At 38.4% G+C, this 26,533-nt stretch overlaps 1 protein-coding gene across 7 annotated transcripts in view; it reads left to right on the top strand.

The window, feature by feature from the left end:
* Nucleotides 1-15,508: 15,508 nt before the first annotated feature.
* Nucleotides 15,509-26,533, top strand: part of PRP4K (pre-mRNA processing factor kinase PRP4K) — a 44,874-nt gene continuing 33,849 nt past the window's right edge. For 6 of the 7 annotated variants that reach the window (XM_019668510.1, XM_019668509.1, XM_019668508.1 and 3 more), the window contains exons 1-2: nucleotides 15,509-15,727; nucleotides 24,552-25,751. In XM_019668510.1, the coding sequence (XP_019524055.1) occupies nucleotides 15,687-15,727; nucleotides 24,552-25,751 (1,241 nt within the window). In that variant the 5' untranslated portion in view covers nucleotides 15,509-15,686. The remainder of the gene's footprint in view (nucleotides 15,728-24,551; nucleotides 25,752-26,533) is intronic. The other variant, XM_019668511.1, reaches the window with a different exon arrangement.

Below are 26,533 nucleotides of genomic sequence, written 5' to 3'. Positions count from 1 at the left end.
AAAATAACTAAATGAAAAAGAGGCAAGCAATTTACCAGACACAGAGTTCAAAACACTGGTTATAAGGATACTTAAGGAACTCAGTGAGAACTTCAACAAAAAAGTAATAAGCATTAAAAATAACATAGAAACCATAAAAAAGTACTAGTAAGAAATGAAGAATACAATAACTGAAATAAAGAATACACTAGAAGGAATCAACAGCAGATTAGATGAAGTACAGGATCGAATCAAATTAAAAGCAGCAAGAGAAAGGCAGTTAGTTACATACAAGGGAGTTCCCATAAGACTGTCAGCTGATTTCTTAACAGAAATTTTGGAGGCCAGAAGTGCCTGGCATGAAATATTCAAAGTGATGAAAAGTAAGAACCTACAACCAAGGCTACTCTACCCAGCAAGGATATCATTTAAAATTAAAGAAGGTAAAGAGTTTTCCAGACAAGAAAAAGCAAGAGTTCATCACTACCAAATAAGTATTATAAGAAATGTTAAAGGTATTTTTTTAAGAAGAATAAGGGGGGGGGAGAACATAAATGTGAATAATAAAATGGCAATAACTACATACCCATCAATAATTACTTTAAATGTAATAGATTAAATGCTCCAACCAAAAGCCATAGGGTGACTGAATGGATAAGAAAACAAGATCCATACATATGCTTCCTACAAGAGACCCACTTCAGATTGAAAAACACACAGACTGAAAGTAAAGGGATGGAAAAAGGTATTTCATAAAAAAAAAAAGCTGGTGTAGCAATATTTATATAAGGCAAAATATGCTTTAAAACAAAGGGTGTAACAAGAGACAAAGAAGGACACTACATAATGATAAAGAGATCAATGCAAGAAGAGAATATAATATAGTAAATCTTTGGTTTGCAAGTGTTCTGCAAAGATGAGCAAACATTTCTAATACACTTTAACATGGTAAACAAGCGATGTCTTGCAATACGAGCAGTTTGTTTCCAGAACAAATTATGCTTGCAAACCAAGGTATTACTGTACTTCTAAATATTCATGCACCTATCTAAGAAGCACCTAAAAAAAATAAAGGAAATACTGACAAACATAAAGATAGAGAGGAACAGTAATACAGTCATAGTAGGGGACTTTACATCCCAGTGACATCAAAGGATAGATCTTCCAGGAAAGCAGGAAATCAATAAGAAACAGTGGCCTTAAATGATACATTAGACCTAATAGATTTAATTGATATTTTTAGAGTATTTCACACCAAAGTGGCAGAATACACATTCTTTTTGAGTGGACATGGAACATTTTCCAGGATAGACCACATGTTAGGCCACAAAACAAGTCTAAATAAATTTAAGAAGATTAAAATCATATCAAGCGCCTTCTCTGACCACAATGGTATGAAACTAGAAATCAATTACAAGAAGAAAACTGAAAAATGCACAAACACATGGAAGCTAAATAACATACTATTAAGTAATGAATGGATTAACGATGAGATCAAAGAAGAAATCAAAAGATACCTTGAGACAAATCAAAATGAAAACAAAACCACCCCAAAAATCCATGGCACACAGCCAAAGCAGTTCTGAAAGGAAAATTTATAGCAATACAGGTCCACCACAAAAAACAAGAAAAATCTGAAATAAACAATCTAACCTTATACCTAAAAGAACTAGAGAAAGAACAGCAAACAAAGCCCAAAGTGAGTAGAAGGAAGAAAATAATAAAGATAAGAGCACAAATAAATGTAATAGAGTAAAAAAAAGTACAAAAGATTAATGAAGCCAACAGTTGGTTCTTTGAAAAGATAAGCATAACTGATAAACCTTTAACCACACTCATCAAGAAAAAGAGAACACAAATAAGACAAATCAGAAATGAAAGAAAAGTGACAACACCACAGAAATACAAAGAATTTTAAGAAAATATTACAATTACATGCCAACAAATTGGACAACCATACATAAATTCCTATGAAAATACAATTTTCCAAGACTCAATCCTGGGCTGGCCGCGTGGCGTGTTGGTTAAGAACTGGCTTGGGACGCCACTGTTCGGATCCCACATATGAGGGCCAGTGACACTGCCCTCTACAGCTAAGATGCTGAACAACAGCTCAACCTGGAGCTGGGCTGCCGTGAGTTGCCGGCGACGGTGTAGGCTGCAGCCTCTGTGGCAGTGGGTTGCCATAAGCTACCATGTGTAGCCAGCAGCCACTGTGAGCAGCCGTCCAGAGGCCGGCAAGTGATCTGCCTTGCCTGGGAAGAGTGCAATGATGGTGCCAGCTTGGGCCAGTGAAGCAACATCCTCCACAACTAGACTGAAGAACAAAAAGACAGCAACTTGTCTGTTCCCCTTCCCCGATTCCCCAGTGCTGTTCCCCTCCCCCAATTCCCCAATAAAATCTTTAAAAAAAAAAAAGACTCAATCCTGAAGGAATAGAAAATCTGAACAGACCGATTACTACTAACAAGATCAAATAAATGATAAAAAAAACTGACAAGAAACCAAAGTCCCGGACCAAATGGCTTCACACGTAAATTTTTCAAAACATTCAAAGAAAAATGAACACCTATCTTTCTCAAACTAGTCCCAAAAGTTCAAGAGGAGGGAAGGATTTCAAGCTCACTTCACAAGGCCAGCATTACCCTGATTCCAAAGCAAGACAAAGACATTACACACACACACACACACACACACACACACACACACACACACACACACGGTCTGACAATTACATTCTCGAACTTGCCACTGTGCACTTACATTGGCAGCACTGTATAAACAGCTCGGTATATTTTAATAACCTTGGTATATCAGTATCTCACTAAGCTGTGTTCATGTTGACGTGTGGTGGTGTCTTGCAGAGTGGAGTTCATTATTGTTGTTGTGTGTTTTTGTATGCCGTTGTGAAAAAGTCTGAGCTTGAATTAGAGCAATGAACAAACATTAAATTTCTTGTTAAACTTTTCAAGAGTGAAAGTGAAATCAGGGACATATTAGTCCAAGTTTATGGGGATAAAGCCATGAAGAAAACGACAGTGTACAAATGGATTAAACGTTTTTCTGAGGGGAGAGAATGTGTCACTGATGAAGAGAGGTCAGGGGGGCAAGTAATGAGCAGAACTGACAAAAAGATTGCAAAAATTTGTCAAATTGTACATCAAAATCGTCGGCTGACTGTAAGAAGCATAGCAGACCAAGTAAACATCCATAGAGAAACAGTTAGGAAAATCTTAACTGAAAATCTTGGCATGAGAAAGGTGTGTGCAAAAATGGTCCTGAAGGAGCTCACTGATGAACAAAAGCAAAGAAGAGTTGAAGTCTGCCAAGACCTTTTGAAGAGGCAAGACGATGTTTTGGGCCATGTTATCATGGGTGATGAAACATGGGTATACCAATGCGACTCTCTGAAACAAAGCATCAAAGTGCACAATGGACATCTGCCAATTGTCCATGACCAAAAAACTTCCATCAGTCCAAATCAAGAGTCAAAATGATTTTGCTAACCTTTTTTGATATCAGAGAGATTATTCCTTATAAATTTGTATCAACTGGGAAAACAGTTAACCAAGTTTACTATTTGGAAGTGCTGAAAAGGCTGCGTGAAAAAGTTAGATGGAAACAACCTGAACTTTTCACCAACAATTCATAGCTCTTGCATCACGACAATGAACCAGCTCACACAGCACTGTCTGTGAGAAAGGTTTTAGCCAGTAAACAAATAACTGTATTAGAACACTCACCTGATCTGGCCCCCAATGACTTCTTTCTTTACCCGAAGATAGAGGAACTACTGAAAAGAAGACATTTTGATGACATTCAGGACATCAAAGGTAATATGAAAACAGCTCTGATGGCCATTCCAGAAAAAGAGTTCCAAAATTGCTTTGAAGAGTGGACTAGGCACTGGTGTCAGTGCATAGCTTCACAAGGGAAGTACTGCAAAGGTGACCGTAGTGATATTCAGCAATGAGTTGTGTAGCACTTTTTCTAGGATGAGTTCGCGAACTTAATTGTGAGACCGTGTGTGTGTGTGTGTGTGTGTGTGTGTGTGTGTGTGTGTACACAGGGTGTCAAAAAAAATTTATACACATTTTAAGAAAGGAAAAAACTGAAAAAAAAGAAAAACTATATTAAAATTGTAATATTCAATATATACCAATAACAAAAGATAAATACAAGTCACGTTTGACTTCTGCAATTACAATAGTGCTCAAAGTGGTTACCCTCAATGTAATTTTAATACAGTTTCCCTTTCTTAAAATGTGAATGCATTTGTTTGGCAGGTATATATGCCAATATCCCTGATGAATATAAATGCAAAAATCTTTAACAAAACATTAGCAAACCGAATTCAGCCATACATTAGAATGATCATACACCATTATTGAGTGGGATTTATTCTTGAGATGCAAGGTTGGTTCACTATCCAAAAAATCAATTAACATGATACAGCTCATAAACAAAATGAAGGATATAAATCGTATTATCATATCAATAGATGCAGAAAAAGCATTTGACAAAATCTAGCATCCACTTCTGATAAAAACTCTCAGCACAGTGGGAATAGAGGAAAGAGACCTCAACATAATAAGGCCATATATGACAACCCACAGCTAATATCATACTCAATGGTGAAAAGCCAAAAGCATTTTCCTTAAGATCAGGGACATGACAAGGATGTCCATTTTCACCACTTTTATTCCACATAGTATTGCAAGTCCTAGTTATAGCAATTAGTAAGGAAAATGAAATAAAAGGCATCCAAATTGGAAAGGAAGGAGTAAAACTGTCATTATTTGCAAATGATATCATACTATATAGAGAGAATGCTAAAGATTCCACTAAAAAACTATAAGAACTGATAAATTACTTCAGCAATGTAGCAGGATACAAATTAATATTCAGAAGTTGGTTGCATTTTTATACATCAATAACAAGCTATCAGAAAGAGAAATAAGGAAAACAATCCCATTTACAACTGCATCAAAAAAATAAATGAATGAAGTATATAGGAATAAATTTGACCAAGGAGGCAAAAGACCTGTACTCAGAAAATTGTAAGACATTGAAGAAAGAAACTGAAGAAGATACAAATAAAAAGAAAGAAACTGAAGAAGATACAAATAAATGGATACAAATAAATGGAAACACCATGCTCATGGATAGAAAGAATACTTTTACAATGTCCATAGCACCCAAAACAATCTATACTAATGCAATCTCAATCAAATTACCAATGACATTTTTCACAAAACTAAAACAAATAATACTAAAATTTATATGGAGCCACAAAAGACTAGCCACAGCAATCCTGAGAAAGAACAAAGTTAGAGATGTCATACAAAACAACATGGTACTGGCATAAAAACAGACACATAGATCAATGGAGGAGAATAGAGAGCCCAGAAATAAACCCATGTTTATACAGTCAATTAATCTTTGACAAAGGTGGCCAGAATATACAATGGGGTAAATACAGTGTCTTCACTAGACGGTGTTGGGAAAACCAGACAGGTGGCATGCAAGAAAATGAAACTAGACCACCTTCTTACACCACATACAAGAATAAACTGAAAATGGATGAAAGACTTAAATGTAAGACCCCAACCATAAAACTCCTAGAAAAAAATATAGGAAGTAAACTCTCTCACACTGCTCTTAGTAATATTGTTTCTGATATATCTCCCTGGGCAAGGGAAACAAAAGAAAAACTAAACAAATGGGACAACATCAAACTAAAAATTTTTGCACAACAAAAGAAACCATCAACAGTAAGAAAAGCCAACCTATTGAATACAAGATATTCACCAATGATATATCAGAGAAGAAGGGGTTAATATCCAAAATATATAAGGATCTCATATAACTTAACACCAAAAAACAAACAATTCAGTTGAAAAATGGACATAGGACCTAAATAGACATTTTTCCAAAGAGGACATACAGATGGCCAATAGACATATGAAAGGATGCTCAGTGTCACTAATCATCAGAGAAATGCATATTAAAACTGCAATGAGATATCACCTCACTCCTGTCAGAATGGCTATCATCAATAAATCAACAAACAAGTGTTTTCAAGGATGTGGAGAAAAGGGAACTATTGGTGGGATTACAAATTGGTGCAGCCACTCTGGAAAATATTACGGAGGTTGCTCAAAAAATTGAAAATAGAACTACCTTATCACCCAGCAATTCCACTTCTGGGTATTTATCTGAAGAAATCCAAAACACTAATTTGAAAAGATATACGAATCCCTATGTTCATTGCAGCATTATTTACCATAGTGAAAATGTGGAAGCAATCTAAGTGCCCATCGATAGACGATTGGATAAAGAAAAGGTGGTGCATACATACAACGGAATACTACTCAGCCACAAAAAAGACTAAAATCTTACCATTTGTGACGACATGGATGGGTATCATGTGAAGTGAGAAGTAAGTCAGACAGAGAAAGACAAATACTATGTGATCTAACTTATATGTGGAATCTAAAGAACAAAATAAATGAACAAACAAAACAGAAACAGACTCAGATACAAAGAATAAACTGACAGTTGCCAGATGGGAGGGCAGCTCGGTGGCAGGGTGAAAGAGCTGAAGGGATTAAGAAGTACAATTGATAGTTACAAAATAGTCACAGGGATGTAAAGTACAGAATAGGGAATATAGTCAATAATATTGTATGTATGGTGCTAGGTGGTTATTAGGTGAATTGATGGTATCACCTTGTAAATTATATAAATGTCTAACCACTATGCTGTTTGCCTGTAAACCTGAAAGTAATTTAAAATAATAATGAATGTAAACTGTAACTGAAAACTAAAAAATTTTTAAATAAAATTGTTTTAAAATTGCCCACATGAATAAAAGTGTGTGTGTGCTGTGTATACTGTTGGGCCTATAACATATAGAAATTAAACATATTTGCTAATAACAACACAGAGGAGGTGGGAAGGAGCAAAGCTGTATTGAGCTAAAAAAATTACTCCAGATGGTAACTTGAATCCACAAGAACAAGAAATGAAGAGTACCAGAAATAATAGATAAGGTTAATATAACAATAGCTATAAATATGTAATGCTCTCCTTTCTTTAAAATATATAATCATTATAACAATGGATTGTTGGGTTTGTAACATTTATGGACACACTATATATATAACAATTATATCACAAAAAGCAGGGAAATTGAGTAAAATTATATTGGAGTAAGGTTTTTAATCTCATTGGAATTAAGTTACTATTAATCTGAAGCTGATTCTAGTAAGTTAAGATGTATATGGCAAGTCCTTACAGCAACCACTAAGGAAATAAATTTTTCAAAAGTGAAAAAAAAATCATTAAAGAAATTAACCTGGGCCGGATGAGTGGCGCATTGGTTAAGAGCTGGCTTGAGACGCCAGAGGGCCCCAGTTCGGATCCCACATATGAGGGCCAGTGACACTGCCCTCTACAGCTAAGATGCTGAACAACAGCTCAACCTGGAGCTGGGCTGCCGTGAGTCGTATGCCGGCAACGGTGTAGGCTGCAGCCCCTGTGGCAGTGGGTTGCCATGGGCTACCGTGTGTAGCCAGCAGCTGCTGTGAGCGGCCATCTAGAAGCCTGCAATTGACCTGCCTTGCCCCAGAAGAGAGCAATGATGGTGCCAACTTGGGCCAGTGAAGCAACGTCCTCCACAACTAGACTGGAGAACAAAACGACAGCAACTTGTCTGTTCCCCTTCCCCCAATTCCCCAGCACTGTTCCCATCCCCCAATTCCCCAATGAAAATCATAAAAAAAAAATTAACCTGCTACATTAAAAAATAGTCACTTAAGGGCCGGCCAAGTGGCTCAGTTGGTTAAGAGCTCGCTCAGGAGTTTGAGCTCTGAGCAACAGCGGTTCGAGTCCAGCCCGAGCTGAGCAGCCGCTGAGCTGCCAACAGGTAGCAGGATGGCTCAGCAAAAAAAAAAAAAAAAGTCAATGCAAAAGAAAGCAGTAAAGGAGGGATAAAGGAACAAAAGAAGATGAGACACATAGAAAACAAAAAGTAAAATGGGAGACATAACTCCAACTATATCAGTAGCATTGAACATAAATGGAGTAAACAATCTAATCAAAAGGCAGATTATAGAATGGACTAAATAAAGAAGATACAACTATATGCTGTCTACAAGAGAAACACTTTAGGCTTAATGGCACAAATCATGCAAGCAGCAACCATAAGAAAGTTGGCATAGAATACACCATGTGAGTATTTCTGAACAGATTTCTAGAATTGGAATTGCTGGGTCTCAGAGTATTTTTTAAATTTATAAGGGACTTCATATTTTATAGAAGTGTTCACATTACCCTCCAAAAATCAGTTATTATATCAATATATACTTCACCAACAGAGAAAGAGGAAAACAAAAGAGTTAGGGGAGTGCAGTGTTTAACAACCTGGGCTCTATCAGGCCAGACTGCTTGGGTTCAAAGCCCAGCTCCTCTGTGTAATATCTGTGTGAGATTTGGGCAAATAACAACAACCCTATGCCTCAGTTTTCCTATCTATAAAATGAGAATAATAACAATACCACTATTCCCTTAACACTTGCACTTAAAAATTGTTAGCTATTATTATTCTTTCATATGGGTTATCATAGTGCTGGTTATTGTCCCCAAATCCATTTCCTGCCTTCTCTGTGCCTCTGGGAGGCTGACCTTTACAGACTGTATCATCCGTGCCTCCTGGCTTCTGAGGGTGAAAGAGAGAGATGCTGAGCTATTTGTCTCCCCGTTGCTCCCTGGTTTGCTACGGTTCCAGCAGAGTCTGTGTCCTTCTACAGCTAACTGTCCAATAACCTTTTTGCCATGGTTCCAGCTTTCAACTTGGCTTCTGTACTCAGTTTCCCCCCATTTGCTTCTTTAGGCTTGGAGGTGGTAATGGCTCCCCACTATTGTTAGCTTCTTGGTATCTCAATATCCTTTATTGAATCCTCTAACTCTACTCATACCTCTCTGTACATAGACCTTCCAATAAAGTCTCTTCAAAATCCAGCCTGCTGTCTGCTTTCTGACAGGCCCTTGATGACACAATTGCTCTTTTAAGTTTGCCAATCTGAAAGGAGGGAAATCTTACTTAATTTAGAGAAATACCATTTAATAGGAAATTACACACCTTTTCATGTTTATTAGCATACTAATTCTTTTTATAATTGCTTCTTCTTCTTTGCCAATTATTCTATTGATTGCTATACTTTCTGTTGTTGACTTACAGGAACTCTTTTTATATTAGCTACATTGACCATTTCTCTGTTACATATGATGCAAACATTTTCTCCGTTTCTTGCTTATCTTTGAGATCTGTTTATTTCTTTCCCTCTATATACATTTTTTCATGGTGGTAAAAAACAACAACAAAAAACCGTAACATAAAATTTACTATTTGAACTATGAAGTACATTCACACTATTATGAAATACATATCCAGAACTTCTGGCAAATCTGGCAAATCTGAAACTATACTCATTAAATTAACAACTCGCATTTCCCTCCTTCCCCCAGCCCCTGGTAACCATCATTCTACTCTTTGTCTAAAAAAACAAACATACAAACAAACAAAAACAAAAACAAAAACAAAAGGACATTGGAATGGCTTTAAAATAATGAAGTTTAAATTTTTAAAAAGATATTACTAGAGAAAAAGAAGGACATTTTGTCGTAAGTGTCAACCCAATCGGAAGATACAGCATTTCTAAACATGTATGCACCTAATAACGAAGAACCAAACAACATGTAGCAAGAACTCAGAGAAATGAAGGGAGAAATGGACAACTCAACAATAATTGAAGTCTAATAATTGAAGATGCCACTTTCAATTAGGCATCTAAGACTCTGAAATTTAATATGACTAAAGCAGAACTGTTCATTCCCAACCCACCACTTAAAATCTGCTCCTCCTTCAGTCTCTCCCCATTAAGTGGCGATTACACCTATCCATTGCTCAAGCCAAAAACCTTTACATCTCTTTCTCTCACACCCCACATCCAATCAATCTGTGAATTCTATAGCTTATCCTTTCAAAATATATCCAGAATCCAACCACTTTTCCCCACTTCCACCCTGGTCTAAAACACCACCATCACTCTCCAGAATTATAGAATTACACTAATTTGTATTCCACCTTTCCTCCCCTGATCCCCTGCTGTTTATCTGCATACAGCAGCAAAGTGAACTTTCTAAAACAAATTTAATGTCATTCCTCAACCCTGACTTACTCTACTCTGTACAATAAATGTAAATGAGATCTAAACCCTACAAGATCTTCCAGTTTTATTTCCTACTTCTTTAACCACTGCACTCTTCACACTGACCTCTTTGCTGTCCTCAGCAAGTGATTATGCAATAATAACAGCAAGTATAATGCAATACTATTTTTAAAAATATCATTAATATATGTATAAATATATAAAAAGTGAGATAGGATAAGCCCTATTATAAAATGTGAATAAAAAAATCTAAATGTAATAAGATTATAGACAATTTCCAGTTTTTCTTATTGTAAAAAAGGTTTCTAATTTATGTATTATTTATGCTTTTATCTATTACTATGTAATAAAATATATTAGTTGTGTATTAAACCTTTTACATCCAGTGGTGATAGAATTTGACTATATATAAAATCTGGAAATAAACCATGTGTATCACAGAAAATAAACTAATACAAACAAAAACAAAAACTTTCCTATTAGATATAGCCAGTATTTATCAACATATGCTCCAAGCAGTTTCATTATTTAATTCTCATAATAACCCTATGTGATGAGAACTATTATTCTTGTTACTCATGTGCAAAAAAAGGCTCAAGATGGTTATTTCAAGTTGCAGAGCGAGTGGTGAAGCCCAGGTCTACCTGACTTGGGTGTTCTAAATACCATTCTAGATAGTGTCTCATCATAGTCATTTACAATAGTGCAAAACTAAAAGGACATCCAATAATAAAGGAGATAGCATGTAGTTATAAAAATGTTTACTAAAACCAGAGTTATGTAAAAATCCATGGGCATGTTACATGAAAACGCAAACTACCACAGTCTATACATGAGTACAAGAAATTTTTTTATGTGGAAATAGGCTAAAATAAGCCAGTAAGTTAAGGTTGGTTCAGTTTAGGTAATGGAACTGAGTGTTTTGGGGTTTTTTTCCTTTTGCTTTATCGTATTTTCCAGATTTTGAGGAACGCATCAGAGCTGCTTGAAAACAAACAAAAAACAAAATTAATTTTCATGAAACAAAGGGAAAAGTTTTTGTTTTGTAATGAAGGAAAAACTGTCTTCCCAAACAGCTGTTAATTCCAAGTCTAGATTTAAACTAGATAAAACCTTAAGTATTATTGAAAAGATAATCTACATTCTTTTAATTGACATATGGGGACTCTCCGTGGGAAATTTTCTTCAAAGAATTTTATGGTACTCATTTTTGTTTGTAGCCTACGTTATAATAAGCCTATTAAGTGAGAGCTTAACTGGATTGACAATGACAGTGTAGCTTAGTTTAATAATCCCTTTCCATGGGAGGAACATATTTCAAAGGTACGTATTTTCAAACTATTTCTGTAATGTGTATTTTGTATGAACGTAATAATACTTAAATTAAAAAAGGAAGCAAAGATGGTAAGGAACAGTCTAAATGTTCAAAACTGCATGCTTGTCCCCAAAACCTTGTCTCCGGGCCATTAACTTTCTGATATTGTTTGGTGGTAAGGCGCCAAGCCCTTGGCTTTCACCAGACGCTTCAGCAACAGTCAACCTCCGCTGTATTGAATGCGGCCTCCGCGGGGTTCGCCCAAGTGTGTTACAGACGTGGAGCCTGGCAGGACCGACGGGCTTCTCCACCTACTTAGTAGGCGGGTCAGCCAGCTGGCCTGGAGGCTCCAGAAAACTGCCTCGACTGCAATGGCTATAACTGCCGAGGCTGACGGAGGCTGAAGAGAGCTGGCTCAGGGCCCGAGAGAGCGGATTCCTCGGGTGGGCGGCGCGGTCGCTGACCAAACGAAGGCAGCTCTCACCCCAGCACAGCGGCTTTAGGGCCCGGACCGTCCCAGAATGTGCACTACAGCTCTCTTCAGCTCCGCCCACCCCTTTCCTCCGACGCTCGCACGCACCTACGCACGCACGCGACTCCCAGGACGGCGCGCGGGACGAGCGCCCACCGAGGCCCCGCCCCTCTAGGGAACTACTGCGGGCGAGTTCAGCGGTTAAGATGCACCTTTGGCGCTTGTCCTACGAAATGGCGCCTGCCAAGGCAGCATTGTGGGGCAAAGGTACTCGAACATGCCGAGGGAAAGCAGCAAGAATGAAACACTGGGCTTCAAGTTTGAAAATGAAAAGTTGGGCTTAAGTTTGTCGTTTAATAAACGCTTGCTGAATGATTCAAGTTGTAAGTGCACGTCTGCTTTAACTCCACCTCAAAAAACACCATTCTTCCAAAACTATAATAGTAACGTAGTGTGTGTGTGCGTGCGCGCGCGCGCTTTATGTATTGACATTCCAACTACTGGCAATCCTGTGACTGATTTCCACAAACATCCTGTCCTCAACAGCCCTGTTCAGCTCCTACAGACTCATGTCTATTACTTCGTTATGGAGTCATTCCATCTCATATTTGCTCTTCCTTTTCCTCCTGCCTTCTACTTTTCCAGCATTACTGTGCTTTCTCATGATGTGCTCAAAGCAGGACTGCTTCAATTTTGTCATATTTGCCTCCAGTGACGTTTCAGGCTTAATTTGCTCTAGAACTCACTGGTTCATATTTCTGGCTGTCCAGGGTGTCTGCAGTTTCTGGTGAATCCTTGATAAATCATCCCCTTCCTAGTGTACTCTGAACTGGTAGTGCCTTGCAAGCCAAGTTGGTGAGAAAATTTTAAAGGAAATATTTTGCCAGTATCATTTTCTGAAACTTTATTTTTACTATGTTGTTTTTTAAAAATGTGAATGGTTTGTCCAACTCTAAACTTTAGCCAGTCATAATCGGCTTCAACCCTGAACAACCTGAGCGCCTATTTTCCCCATCTACCCTTCCCCATATTCAGTGTGCTTAGTTTAATCTTCACAGTAAGCGTATTGTCAAGAGTAGTATTGCAGGGAAGATAACATGGTTGAAGAAATGGAGGTAGGCCTATGTGCTCGCCACTAGTCAGCAACAAGAAAGAGACTACAGCCTATGGACCTTGAGAAAAAGAAGACATTTCTGGATGCCAATCCAGTGCTCTTTTCATTACCATTACTAAAAAAATACTTGAATATCAAAGAGCCGTGTGGGTGGGTGCTCAATAAGTAAATGCTAAACAAATAACATTTCTGTGGGAAGCAGGAAAGAAGGAAAGAGCACAGACTCAGGAGTTAGCTTTTAGTTCAAATCCTGGGTTGGCACTTAAAACTGAGTCATCACAAGCAAGTTATCTTACCTCTTCACACCAGTTTGCTAGGCTTCTTCTGCCTAAAAGTATATTATTCAACTTTATATCCAATATGAGATCTCATAGGTTTGCAATCATTTTCAAGAAGAGATCTGTAATAGGTTTATACTACATACACTATGATCATTTAATTTTAAAATTATTTAAAAATTTACTAATTTTTGTTACTAATATTAGAGCTTTTCTTTTTTTTTTTTTTAAAGATTTTTATTGGGGAATTGGGGGGATGGGAACAGTGCTGGGGAATTGGGGGAAGGGGAACAGACAAGTTGCTGTCGTTTTGTTCTTCAATCTAGTTGTGGAGGATGTTGCTTCACTGGCCCAAGTTGGCACCATCATTGCGCTCTTCTCTGGCGAGGCAGATCAGTCGCCGGCTTCTGGACGGCCGCTCACGCTGGCTGCTGGCCGCTCACACTGGCTGCTGGCTACACACGGTAGCCCATGGCAACCCACTGCCACAGGGAGTGCAGCCTACGCCATCGCCGGCGACTCATGGCAGCCCAGCTCCAGGTTGAGCTGTCGTTCAGCATCTTAGCTGTAGAGGGCAGTGTCACTGGCCCTCATATGTGGGATCCGAACCAGGGCCCTCTGGCATCCCAAGTGAGTTCTTAACCATCGCACCACTCGGCCGGCCCTAGAGCTTTTCTTGACACAGACACATGGCCTTGCCTTCATGGGGACAGGGAGCAGAAACAGTAAATACAAGGCTGAATTCATAATACTTTTGAAAAGTTATATAGGGATGAGAATCTAATGGTATGAACAATTAGAACTCTGAAATCCCAACATATACACTATTAGTCTATAAATATATGGTTGAAATATAAACCATTTAAAACATATTTCTGAAAACTTTTCCCTTTGAAAGAAATCTTCCAAGTTATTATACCTGAACCTGATTGTTTAGGAGAAAGAGAGAAATCCTTCATAAAAACAATATAATTAAGGACTATATAAAGAAATGCTACAATGGAGGGTGCGGTGGAGGGAAACCTACAAAAATCAATGATTATCCAAGGATTAATTTAGTTTTCTATATTAATAGAGCCTATGAAGGGAAAACACATAACATTTTAACATGTTTGGGAATCAAGAACCAGGTACCGGTACTTATTTTGTAAGAATATTTGTAACTCTTCCCCTTTGAGAATCAAGATATATAAGAAATCCAAGTATTCCTACATCAAAAACCTAGGAGAAACCCAAAATCAGTTGATTACAAGAATGAAAGTGATCGTTAGTGAGCTTTCAGGTTCCAGAGTATGGAGAATGATACTGCCGCCTCTCCAACACCCCAACCCCCCCCCCTCCCCCGCCCAAAGATGAGAGAGAGAGGAGAGAGGAGAGAGGTGAGAGGAGAGAGAGAGGTGAGAGACAGAGAGAGGAGGGAGAGAGGGCACAGAGAGGGCAGAGAGAAAGAGAGACAGAGATGCACACACAGAGAATGTAAAATCCTACATGGTGTGGAAAACTCTCCAAGAGCCAGTAAATATTTTTTCATACAGTATTTAATTTAGTCCCATTATTGTAGAGTTCATTATAATAGAAAAACACAAATCAGATGTGAACCAAAAATATTACTTATAAATTCGGTTTACAGAACCAGTGAACCTAATGACTTACCCCTGGATTTAGCAAAAGCTGAAACAAAGTTCAAAAGTTTCAAATAAATGTATCAATAATAGTTACACAGTAAAATACATGTACATTGTAGGTACCGCCCTAACTTTACAGTATTCTTAATATACCTTTCCACAAACTTTTCCTCTGATAGAATGAACTAGCCGGTAAAAAGTAATTCACTATGCTTCCAACGCAGCCCAGAAGCAAAATCATCTTGTTTGCACTCGTTTGAGAATTTTAACTCAACTTCTGGGCCTCACAGCGAAAAGAGTCCTCGGAACCGCACACCTGATACGGATATCTCACTCCCTTTGCATCCTTCCCCAGCAAGTTTCGAGAACTAAAGATTCGGTTCTGACACCGATAGAGCGCAAGCCTAACTAAACCAGCCTTACACCCTTAGTAGGCACCGCCCACAGCTCCCCACGTCCATTCGTCCCGGAAGTTGCGTCGTGACGCTCGTGCGCGCTGTCCCCGGATGCACTTTTATATCCGGATTCTTAGAGCGGACTCAGAGCTCCACGGTTTCTTACGCGATTAGCACATGCGCGACGGCTCTGTTCCTTTTTCCTCTACTTCCACTAGCTTCCACTGTCCGGGCAGCCGCCGCCACCGCCGCTGAGGAGTGAGGAAGTTCAAGATGGCCGCTGCGGAGACCCAGTCTCTGCGGGAACAGCCAGAGTAAGTAGTCTCTTTGAGTGGTACGGAAGGCCGGAGCGCTGGGGACTGCCGAGTGGGAAACGGTGGATACTTGCACAGTAGGGCGGGAAAGTTCAGGCCTAACGGCGAGAGCCAAACTTTGCCTTTTCCCGCTCGATACGTTGTGGGGCGGGAAGTGTGGGGTGCAGGCGGGCGGCCTGCAAGCTTCGCTGTCCCAGAGGCCGCGTCTGTTGAGTCGGAGGCGGCCGCGGCCTGCCGCGCGTCGTTGCCCCGGGAAGCATAGGCGCGAGCGGCCCCTACAGGTCCCGTGCGCGCGGCGGCTACCGCGACTGTGCCGTCGTGCCTTTCTATTCGTCCCTCCGGGACTGAGTGGAGCTCCCTCGCTGCAGCACTCAGCGGCATCGGTGGTAGGCACCCAAGGGGCAGTGGCGGCAGCAGGGCAAGCCCTAAGACTTTTCTTCCGCATGCAGTATCTGGGTTGTCCTGCTACTGGTGTCAGTTTAGAACCAGAAAGCGGAGAGGAGAAGGGATGCTAGGGCCATCCTGTTTGACCACCCCAGCTATAGTTTGTGTACTTCGTGTCCCCACCCTTGTATTCTTTACTCCAGCACTCACTCGATATCCCCCCGCTTCCCCCCCCCCCCAATTGGCAGCTTATTTGCCAATTTGTTAACGTGAGACAAAGTAAGATTAAGTCCTTGGTTTTGAGGCCTGGCATTTTTGGCCTGAGTTTGTAACGCCTCTTTGGGAGTACCAGTGGAAGAAGTAGCGGAAATTGTTAGCTACTTCTAAACCCAAGCACTTTGTTTATAATTAAGCTAATATAAGAATCGATGCGGTCAAGTAAAAACATACTTGTATATGCTGCAAAGGCTAACATTGCTTAACTGAAAGCAGTATTTTGTTTTTTGTGTTTATGCTAGGAAAATTGAAGAACATTAAAGAAAATGGATCCTAAAATAATATTCCTATAGTGACCCTTTTTTGCATCAACATTATCTGATTTGTTTCCATCCATTTTTGGAAAGAGGTAGATAGAGTGTGCCTGCAACATGGGATTGAAAGATAGGAGAAATCTTTGCCACCAGACGGCGCAACACTTCATTGCTGTGCATCAGTTCTGGACTCCTCAATCATTTGCTTTACTCAGCTAGACAGAATTATACTAAGTTTTTCCTTAAGGGCTTTTGAAACCTGCTTTATTATCTAAACAATTTGACTAGAAGAAAGCAAATGGATTCTAAAGTTTTAACAAGACTTTGCCTCTTAGTTTCTGTAGAGCTCGCTGTGTGGCCCAGTTACAGTATTTATGCCAGTACAGTACAAATCTAATGCTATGCAGTTGATTATTGTAGTAATCTGTTTAAAGTTCTACAGCATTAAGTCCATTCATTTGATTTTAGGGACGGTTCAGATTCATTTTGAGGAATGGTTTAGCCGTATTTTATTCACATATTCAAATTCTACATTTGATAGTAATAACTTTATTTAGGTCTCTGCAATGTGAATGACACTGAGGTAGTCTTTAATTCTACCTCCACTCCACACAGAACACTTGGTACAAATGGAATATTTGGTCTATATGTGTTCCACTTTGAATTATTTGAAAATGATTAGCAAAGAAAATAACATTTTGGTATGAAAGCAAGTACTATGTATACTGCTCATAGTGAATGCTGGAATATAGTGTCTAAATAGTTCTTTCAAAGACACTGAATAGTAAGTAATATATTTAGAAACTGTATATATAAAGAGCAGTTCTTAAGCTTCCTGAAGGCATTTTAGTGGCTTTTATATTTGTTAGCCTCTAGCTCAGCCTTTTTGATGGTTTTAAACATTTACATTTTTATATGCATTGACTTACTTGCACTTAACAAGTACTAGGTACTGTTCAAAGCACTAACAGATATTAGCTCATTTAATCCTTATAACAACCCTATGGTAGTAGATACTGTTATTTCCCATGTTTTACAGATGATGATACTGAAGCACAGAGAAATTAAGTTAACTTACCAAAGGTCATGCTAAGTGACAGACTCAAGATTTAAACCCATGCAGCCTGGTTCTAGAACCCTGTTCCTAACTGTTATACTGTCTGGTCTGCCACTGTACATTGTGGATAATTTCAAAAATAGCCTTTAAGGTTTGAAATCATTTTTATTTCCAGTGTCCCAGAAAGATCCATTTTTTGATGTGACAGTTCTAATTCTTTGAAACTTAATTCCCCAAACCTAATTTGGAAAAGGTGTGGGTTGAGGAGTTCCTTTTAACACTAGTTGGTCTTTTGAATTCATTCTTATTTTTACATCTACATTAGTTCTGTATTAAAGTAGTTTAACTTATTAGAGAAACAGGTTTATTAACTTTGTGAAGAAGCAATGTCATTCACTTTGCTCACCATTCTGTCTTCAAAACATAAATTGCATGCCCTCCAAATAAGATGTCAAAAAGAATATTCTTTGAAAAAAACATGTGAAAGAGTAAGTTAAAATAACACTAGTGGTTGATAATTGGTCACTTTATTTTAAAATTGGTCCGTGGCTATTTTCAATGTGCTAGATGCCCCAAGACCTGGGTTATTTGAATGGTGAAACTTGCACATTGCATTTGAAAAAACAAATACATAATGTTAAACACCTCCCATATTGTCAGCGCTTCTAATTCAGCTTTGTTCCAAACAATGTGATTTGAAAGATGTTACTCAGCTCTCAATCAGTATTGTTTTATGATGAACCTGTTATAAACCAGGTTGGTATAGACATGTACCTGCTAAATGTGTAGTGTTAAATTGCAAAATGTAAATTTATATATATGAAATTTATATGCAGGTGCCCCACCTTACTCATGGGATACATTCCAAAACCCCCAATAGATACCTGAAACTATGGACAGTACCAAACCCTATACATACAGGCATATTTCACTTTATTGCAATTCATAGATACTACGTTTTACAAGTTGAAGATTTGTAGCAACCTTGCCTGGAGCAAGTCTGTTGGTGCCATTTTTCTAACAGCATTTGCTCACTTTTGTGTCTCTGTGCCACATTTTAGTAATTTTCACAATCTTTCAAATGTTAGTGTTGTTATATTATGTTGATCTGTAGTCAGTGATCTTTGATGTTATTACTGTTGTAACAGCTCAGGTGATGGTTAGCATTTTTCAGCAGTAAAGTATATTTTAATAAAGGAGTGTACTTTTTTTTAGACAAAATGTTATTGCACACTGAAAAGACAAAAGTATAGTGTAAACACAACTTTTATATGCACTGGGAAACCAAAAAAATTAATGTGACTCTATTGCAATACTCGCTTTATTTTGATGGTGCAGAAACCCGCAGTATCTCCAAGGTATACATGTATTGTTTTCTCCTATACATACACATCTATGATAAAGTAGAGATTAACAGTAATAACTACTAATAAAACAGAACAATTATAACAACATACTGTAATAAAAGTTATGTGAGTGGTCTCTTGTTCTCAAAATATCTTATTTACTGTACTCACCCTTATGATGATATAGTGACTACATGATGAGATGAAGTGAGGTGAGTGATGTAGGCATTTTGACGTAGCTAACCATAAGGGTACTTGAGCACAAGACTGTCAGGTTTCTTAACAAGAAATCTTTCCCTAAAGTTTTAGAAGAAAGTTGATAAATTAGCTGCCCTAGGACAAGATTATTATATACAATACGTTATGTCATTAACTCATTGAGTTCAGGTTTTCCTGATTTACCTAGTCAGACTTCAGTTGTTATTTTTTCTGTAAAATTTGCCTTTGAGATCAACTGAGAAAGGTGAAGGTCTGCTGTGTGCCCAAACCCATTGTAGGAGAACTCGAGGATATTTAAGGTTAACCTAGTTGGCCCTGAGTGCTTGTAGCATTTTTATCAGTACCCTAGTCATTTCTTGAGATAACAGTCATTAAATTGCAATAGAAACTGGGATCACTCATGAGAATGCCTAAGTAACACTGGTCATCATGATGTAGGTCCTGATTTCTCAGGAGCTTTAGGAGCTAGATAATCTTTTGAAGGAAATGACTTCCTCTGTGGTAAACTCTTAAAAATTTTGAATGAAACTTTTCGGAAGACTTGTAAACTATGGAAAGCATTAGAAAACTGTTCAAAGAGAAGATTTGGAGGTGGGGGAGGTGATTAAATCATTTGGGTATTGCATTCAAGAAATAGGTGTGTGTGCTATGTGAAGCACTGGAGATAGACCCAAGCAAAAACAAAATGTTTACTGTCAAGAGGTAAGAGTATAGTACAGCCAGTATAAACGAGCTGTATGTAGTCTAATGAATCCAATTTTATGTTATTCTATATGTCATTTAATTGATAGAACAAATACTTCTCGAGTACATACTATAAATTGTGCTCTCATAGGGTTTATGTTATGATAGGGAGAGACAGACAAGAATTATATTAGGTGGTGGCAATTACTTTGGAGAAAAATTAGGCAAAGAAAGGGAATGTGTGTATGGTAGGGTGGGAGTTGTGATTAAAATTAATTGGTCAGGAAAATTTAACTGAGAAAGTGGAATTTCCACAAAGAGCTGAGGTTGGCAAAGGAGCCAGGAATGTATACAACTGGGGAAAGCATTCCAGGCAGAGGAAACAGTAAGTACAAGTACCAAGGCCCTGAGCTATGAGTACTTTATACCTGTTCAAGGAGAGCAGTATGGCTGAAGTGGAGTGAGTGAGGAAGTAAAGTACAATAGTAGGTTCAAAGTGCTGGGGAGGTTGGGCAGGTAGTATAGGGCCTTGTAAAGGCTTTATTTTTACGCTGGATAGGTAAGAAGCAATAATCAAGTTTCACATATAGTAGTGATATGCTCTGTCATTTTAAAAGCATCTTCCATCAAATGGACTGACTTGGAATGTAATATCAGCTTTCTCACTAGCTTGATGTATGTGTGACCTTAGACAAGTTCCTTAAACCTCCCTGAACCTTAACATCTCGTCTGTCATGGAGACAGAGAGACAATATTTCTTGAGAGCTTTGTGTGAACTCATTGCCAAGACAAACTTTTGATTTGTGAATACTATTTCCCCAGTTTTTATAGTTGAGGAAACTGAGGCACAAAAGAGTATCTTGCCTATGGTTATACTAGGTGTGCCATGTTGGAGGCAGCATTTTAACAAGTTATGGTAGTTTGACTCGAGAAAACATACTCTTTCACAGTATTCCTTAAAATACGATTCTTAGTATTAGCCCTGCCAGCTCCAGTGTCATGATGAGGAAATATATTTATCCAGTATCTGAACATTAATAATAGCTTACTTTTTGGACATTTGGTTCGTGCTAGGCACTGTTATAAGCCTTAATAATGTCTCTTACCCTGAGCAATCCTCACAACATGCTTTGAGGTAGGTGCTATTATCTTTATATTTCTCCATTTTCTACAAAGGTGCCTGCAGATCAGAGAGATCTTAAAGTTGCCAAAGGCCTCCCAACTAGTATGTAGTGGGACCAGGATTTCAACCCAGGTGGTCTGGCTCTAAAAACTGTTTACCCACCCAACTATCTTTTTTCTTTTGGCTACTTAGAGGGCCTTCAGATAGCTTGACCTGAACTTTGTACTTTGAGCACTTAGATTTTATATACCTGAAAATCATTCTCAACCTTTACAAAGATTCTCCATATCTCTTTTTTTTTTAAAGATTTTATTGGGGAATTGGGGAGGGGAACAGCGCTGGGGAATCTGGGGAAGGGGGACAGACAAGTTACTGTCCTTTTGTTCTTCAGTCTAGTTGTGGAGAACGTTGCTTCACTGGCCCATGTTGGTATTATCATTGCGCTCTTCCAGGGTGAGGCAGATCGGTTGCCGGCCTCTGGACAGCCTCTCACGGCAGCTCTTGGCAGCTCACACCGGCTGCCGGCCACACATGGTAGTTTATGGCAGCCCACTGCAGCAGTCGCCCGTGACTCACAGCCCAGCTCCAGGTTGAGCTGTTGTTCACCATCTTAGCTATAGAGGGCAGTGTCACTGGCATCTGAACCGGGGCCCTGCTGTGGGACGCCAGCTCTTAACCAACGTGCCACTCGCCGGCCCATCCTTATCTTGAATTAGCCTAATTCAGTTTTTCTCTGACTTCCCCCTGTGAGTCAAGATTTAGAGAAATAAATATATAACCTAACTTCTGGATTGTGGGATGGTAGATTTCTGGGGAAAGAGTTGGTTGCCTATATGAGGGTATAGCCTATACAAAGAGCAAAGGTGAAAATGTCTTTGTATCTTCTACTTAAATCTGTGATTCCCTCCTCCACAATTGAGCCATGTTGGGGTGTTTTTTGTTATTGATAATACAGAGATATTATGCTTTCTTTTTTCCAAGTCTTTGAGAACATTTGATGATCCAGAGAACACTATTCTGTATCTTCTATACCCCGTTAAAAAGGTGTAAGCTCACACTAAAACCTGACTCTCACTAGTAGCCATAGCTTTCTCTGTAGCTCTCTTCAGTACTTTTTTCCCCCCACAGTATAGTGTCAGAAATGGAGATTGGCAGTCTGACATCCAAAAATTTAAAGTTCTTGCTATGTGGTAGTTATGTGTTCTCCATACCCCCTCATTGTTGTCAACTAATAACTTTTCAAGCATACTTCCAGTGTGTCCTTTATTGAACACAGACCTGGTTCGAGGGCCAGCCTCGTTCCAGCTGTTGGAATGGCAGGGCCTATGATTCCAGTGAGCCTGTAACTCTTATCTCAACCGTTCACTCCCACAATCTCATACGATGTCTTGTCATCTCCTGGAATTGGTCCACTGAGATCTTAACCTTTGTTAGATCAATTTCTTCCACAAGTTTGATGCCCTGGCAATACTGATGTTCCTGTAGTTTGCTACATGTAACTATGCCTTTTGTCACTTTACCTCCCTAGAGTGCCCTTTTCTCCTTCTGGTACTTTCTACTTATTCTCTAGGACAGTGTTACTCGTGTTATTTTTTATTTTTTTTATTTTATTTTTTTTCGTGGTGTTATTTTTAAATCCATGTACCTTGCAGATAAACACAAAGATCTTGCTTAACTAATAGCTTGGGTTTTCCTGTGATCTACAAGACACCTTCCCTGACCATTTTCTTTTTTTTTTTAATAAAGGTTTTTATTGGGGAATTGGGGGAAGGGGAACAGACAAGTTGCTGTCGTTTTCTTCTTCAGTCTAGTTGTGGAGGACGCTGCTTCACTGACCCAAGTTGGCACCATCATTGCACTCTTCCCAGGCAAGGCAGATCCGTCACCGGCTTCTGGACGGCCTCTCACTGCGGCTGCTGGCCGCTCACGCTGGCTGCTGGCTACACACGGTAGCCCATGGCAACCCACTGCCACAGGGGCTGCAGCCTACGCTGTCACCAGCGACTCATGGCAGCCCAGCTCCAGGTTGAGCTGTTGTTCAGCATCTTAGCTGTGGAGGGCAGTGTCACTGGCCCTCATATGTGGGATCCGAACCAGGGCCCTCTGGCGTCCCAAGCCAGTTCTTAACCATCGTGCCACTCGGCCGGCTCTCCCTGACCATTTTCAAAATGATTCTAGTTGATCCTTCAGTGTTCCCATAATGTCCTTATTCATGTCTTTATCATTATACTTCTCCAGTGTTTCATGGGACTTTCTTATCCACTGGACTGTATAGTTCCTTGAGAGAGGCAGATGTTGGTCTCGTATATATTTGTTTTCCTGCTGCCTTGCTTAATGTCTACATTAAGTATAGGTGATTTTAAAAAATGTTAAAAGAGATTGAATAGATTAATTCTTAACTTTTAAGGAGCTATTTGTATATGGCACAAATAATAAACTTACTAAAAGTACAGGAGTATATAATTTGAAGGACTTGGACAAAATAGTCTATATTTTCTTCCAAAAATAATATGATAGCCTGAATCCAGATAATTTAAAGTCTGGTTTGGGTCTCATATTCTAGGATGTAATGATTTATTATGGAGTGACTTTAAAGTGGAAAATTATATATTGCTGTTGTAGCCTGTGTTTAATCTGGCAATATTCAACAGCAAGGATTTAGCAAAATAATTTAGAAGCATAAACTCTTTAACTCAGCATAGCCCAAAAGCCACCTATTAATATGCACATATTTTGGGAAACTAATCATTTGAAATTTAGAGAGATTACGTAGTCCACTGAACAAATATTGGGTTGAACCATGTGAGATTGCTAATTTTGGACTACTGTTAACCTACAAAAGACCCTTTGAGGTGGTTCAACCTAACACCACATGATTGCTCAGTGGCTGCAGCAGGCCAAGAGTTCTAAAACTCCCAGTTATTTTACCTTGAAGTTTAACCTGTGGAGGTGTATTTATACTTGTCAACATCAGTCACTAATGCATGTGATAGAGGACTTATTTGGGTATAGCTCAATATTGGCTCTAGAGATATTTTTTAAAAGGATGCTTCGGAATTTCAAGTGGAGAAAGAGATTGGTCTCCCAATATATGTTTGTATGTTTTATGAAAAAAGAAAATGGGAGCTTCCTTTGGTGTTAAGTCTGTGTGTGAAATGCTGGTTTAAAAATCAAGTTACTGAGTGGCTGTTTAAAGCAATACTAACATTTTACCAGGTTTGGTTTCCCTTTTCTATTAGTATAACTATTTTAACCTCTTCACTATGTATTTCCTCTAATACTTTTGGTATTTGAGTTCAACCATTAGAAACAAATTAAAGTTTATGTCACTATTCAACTCGGTTTTTGTCATATACCATTAAAATAAAAGTCTGAAGCTGTTATGAAAATATTTCATGTATTACATTGAGATGTATTTTCTTTTATTGACTGAATGCTTGGTAAATGATATGATTTTAATAGGTGTTTGATGCATTTGTAGGATGGAGGATGCTGATAATTCTGAAAAGAGTGTAAATGAAGAAAATGGAGAAGTATCAGAAGATCAATCTCAAAATAAGCACAGTCGTCACAAAAAAAAGAAGCATAAACATAGAAGTAAACATAAGAAACATAAACATTCTTCAGAAGAAGACAAGGATAAAAAACATAAACATAAGCATAAACATAAGAAACACAAAAGAAAAGAGGTTATTGATGCTTCTGACAAAGAAGGTCTGTCTCCAGCAAAAAGAACTAAACTTGACGATTTAGCTTTGCTGGAAGACCTGGAAAAACAGAGAGCCTTGATTAAAGCTGAACTTGATAATGAGTTAATGGAAGGAAAGGTCCAATCTGGAATGGGACTCATATTACAAGGTTATGAGTCCGGGTCTGAAGAAGAGGGAGAAATTCATGAAAAGGCAAGAAATGGAAATAGGTCTAGTATTAGATCTTCAACTACGAAGGGGAAACTTGAACTTATGGACAATAAAAATAGTACAAAAAAGCGAAGTAAAAGCAGATCCAAAGAACGGACTAGACATAGGTCTGATAAAAAGAAAAGTAAGGGAGGTGTTGAAATTGTGAAAGAGAAGACAACTAGGAGTAAATCGAAGGAGAGGAAAAAGTCCAAAAGTCCATCCAAAAGAAGTAAGTCTCAAGATCAAGGGAGAAAATCAAAATCTCCTACCCTGAGAAGGCGATCTCAAGAGAAAATTGGGAAGGCCAGATCTCCTACTGATGACAAGGTTAAAATTGAAGATAAAAATAAGTCAAAGGATAGGAAAAAATCCCCAATTATAAATGAAAGTAGAAGTCGTGATCGAAGCAAAAAATCCAAGTCCCCAGTTGACCTAAGAGGTAAATCCAAAGACACAAGGTCACGGTCCAAAGAGAGAAAATCAAAACGGTCTGAAACTGATAAAGAAAAGAAGCCAGTTAAATCTCCCTCTAAAGATGCTTCTTCTGGGAAAGAAAATAGGTCACCCAGTAGAAGACCAGGCCGTAGTCCGAAAAGAAGAAGTTTGTCTCCAAAACAACGTGATAAATCAAGAAGAAGTAGATCTCCACTTTTAAATGAAAGAAGGTCTAAGCAGAGCAAATCACCTTCTCGAACTCTGTCTCCTGGTAGAAGAGCCAAGAGCCGATCCTTGGAAAGAAAACGAAGAGAACCAGAAAGGAGACGACTTTCTTCTCCAAGGTAACGTGTTTTCAAAACAGTGCTTTTTACCAATGCACCAGATTTTAAAGGAGAAACTAGAATTTGAGATAATAGATTTATAGTTATAATTACCGTATTTCCCCATGTATAAGATGCACCCTTTTTTGAAAAATTTGGGGTCTGAAAACGATGCGTCTTATACAGTGGTTATAGATTTTTTTTTACTTGCATTTCCTGCAAGTGATGAGGAGTTGTATGAATTTTATGATGACTAAAACTTGAGTTCAATAACTTTATGTAATACATTTTTTTCAAATTTCTGGCCCCAAAATTAAGATGCATCTTATACATGGGAGCGTCTTATACATGGAGGAAGTACGGTATAATCTGTTCCACTAACTATGAATATTCGTACTTTTGTCAGTGTGTATCTTGATTTTCGGTGATTTGCGAATATTGAACTTGGTGACAGAATCAGGTTGTTTTTTTCAAGTTCTTAATTTAGTAGGATCTTAATGTGCAGATTCATAAATCCAAGTAATTTGGCTGTTAAAGCTGTGTAGACCCATTTATGACAAGGGGGTAGTTTCTGTACTTGGGATTATTATTTCATTGAACAGTATTATAGGTTGAAAATTTTAACTTTAAGAAAAGGAAGTGCCAGTTGAAAGGATTGTGATCTGTCTCTTTTAAATTGGCATGATTTTGAATTCTAACTATAAATTGGAACTAATTTTTTTGGCCTCAGAATTGTAAGTGGAAATATTTTTCTGTTACTAATTCATATATAATCTCATTGTTGAGAAAGAAAATCGTCCTCT

The sequence above is a fragment of the Hipposideros armiger genome, unplaced genomic scaffold (genome assembly GCF_001890085.2).
Source record: "Hipposideros armiger isolate ML-2016 unplaced genomic scaffold, ASM189008v1 scaffold_529, whole genome shotgun sequence".
Lineage (NCBI taxonomy): Eukaryota > Metazoa > Chordata > Mammalia > Chiroptera > Hipposideridae > Hipposideros > Hipposideros armiger.
This window is presented reverse-complemented; position numbering and strand designations above follow the sequence as displayed.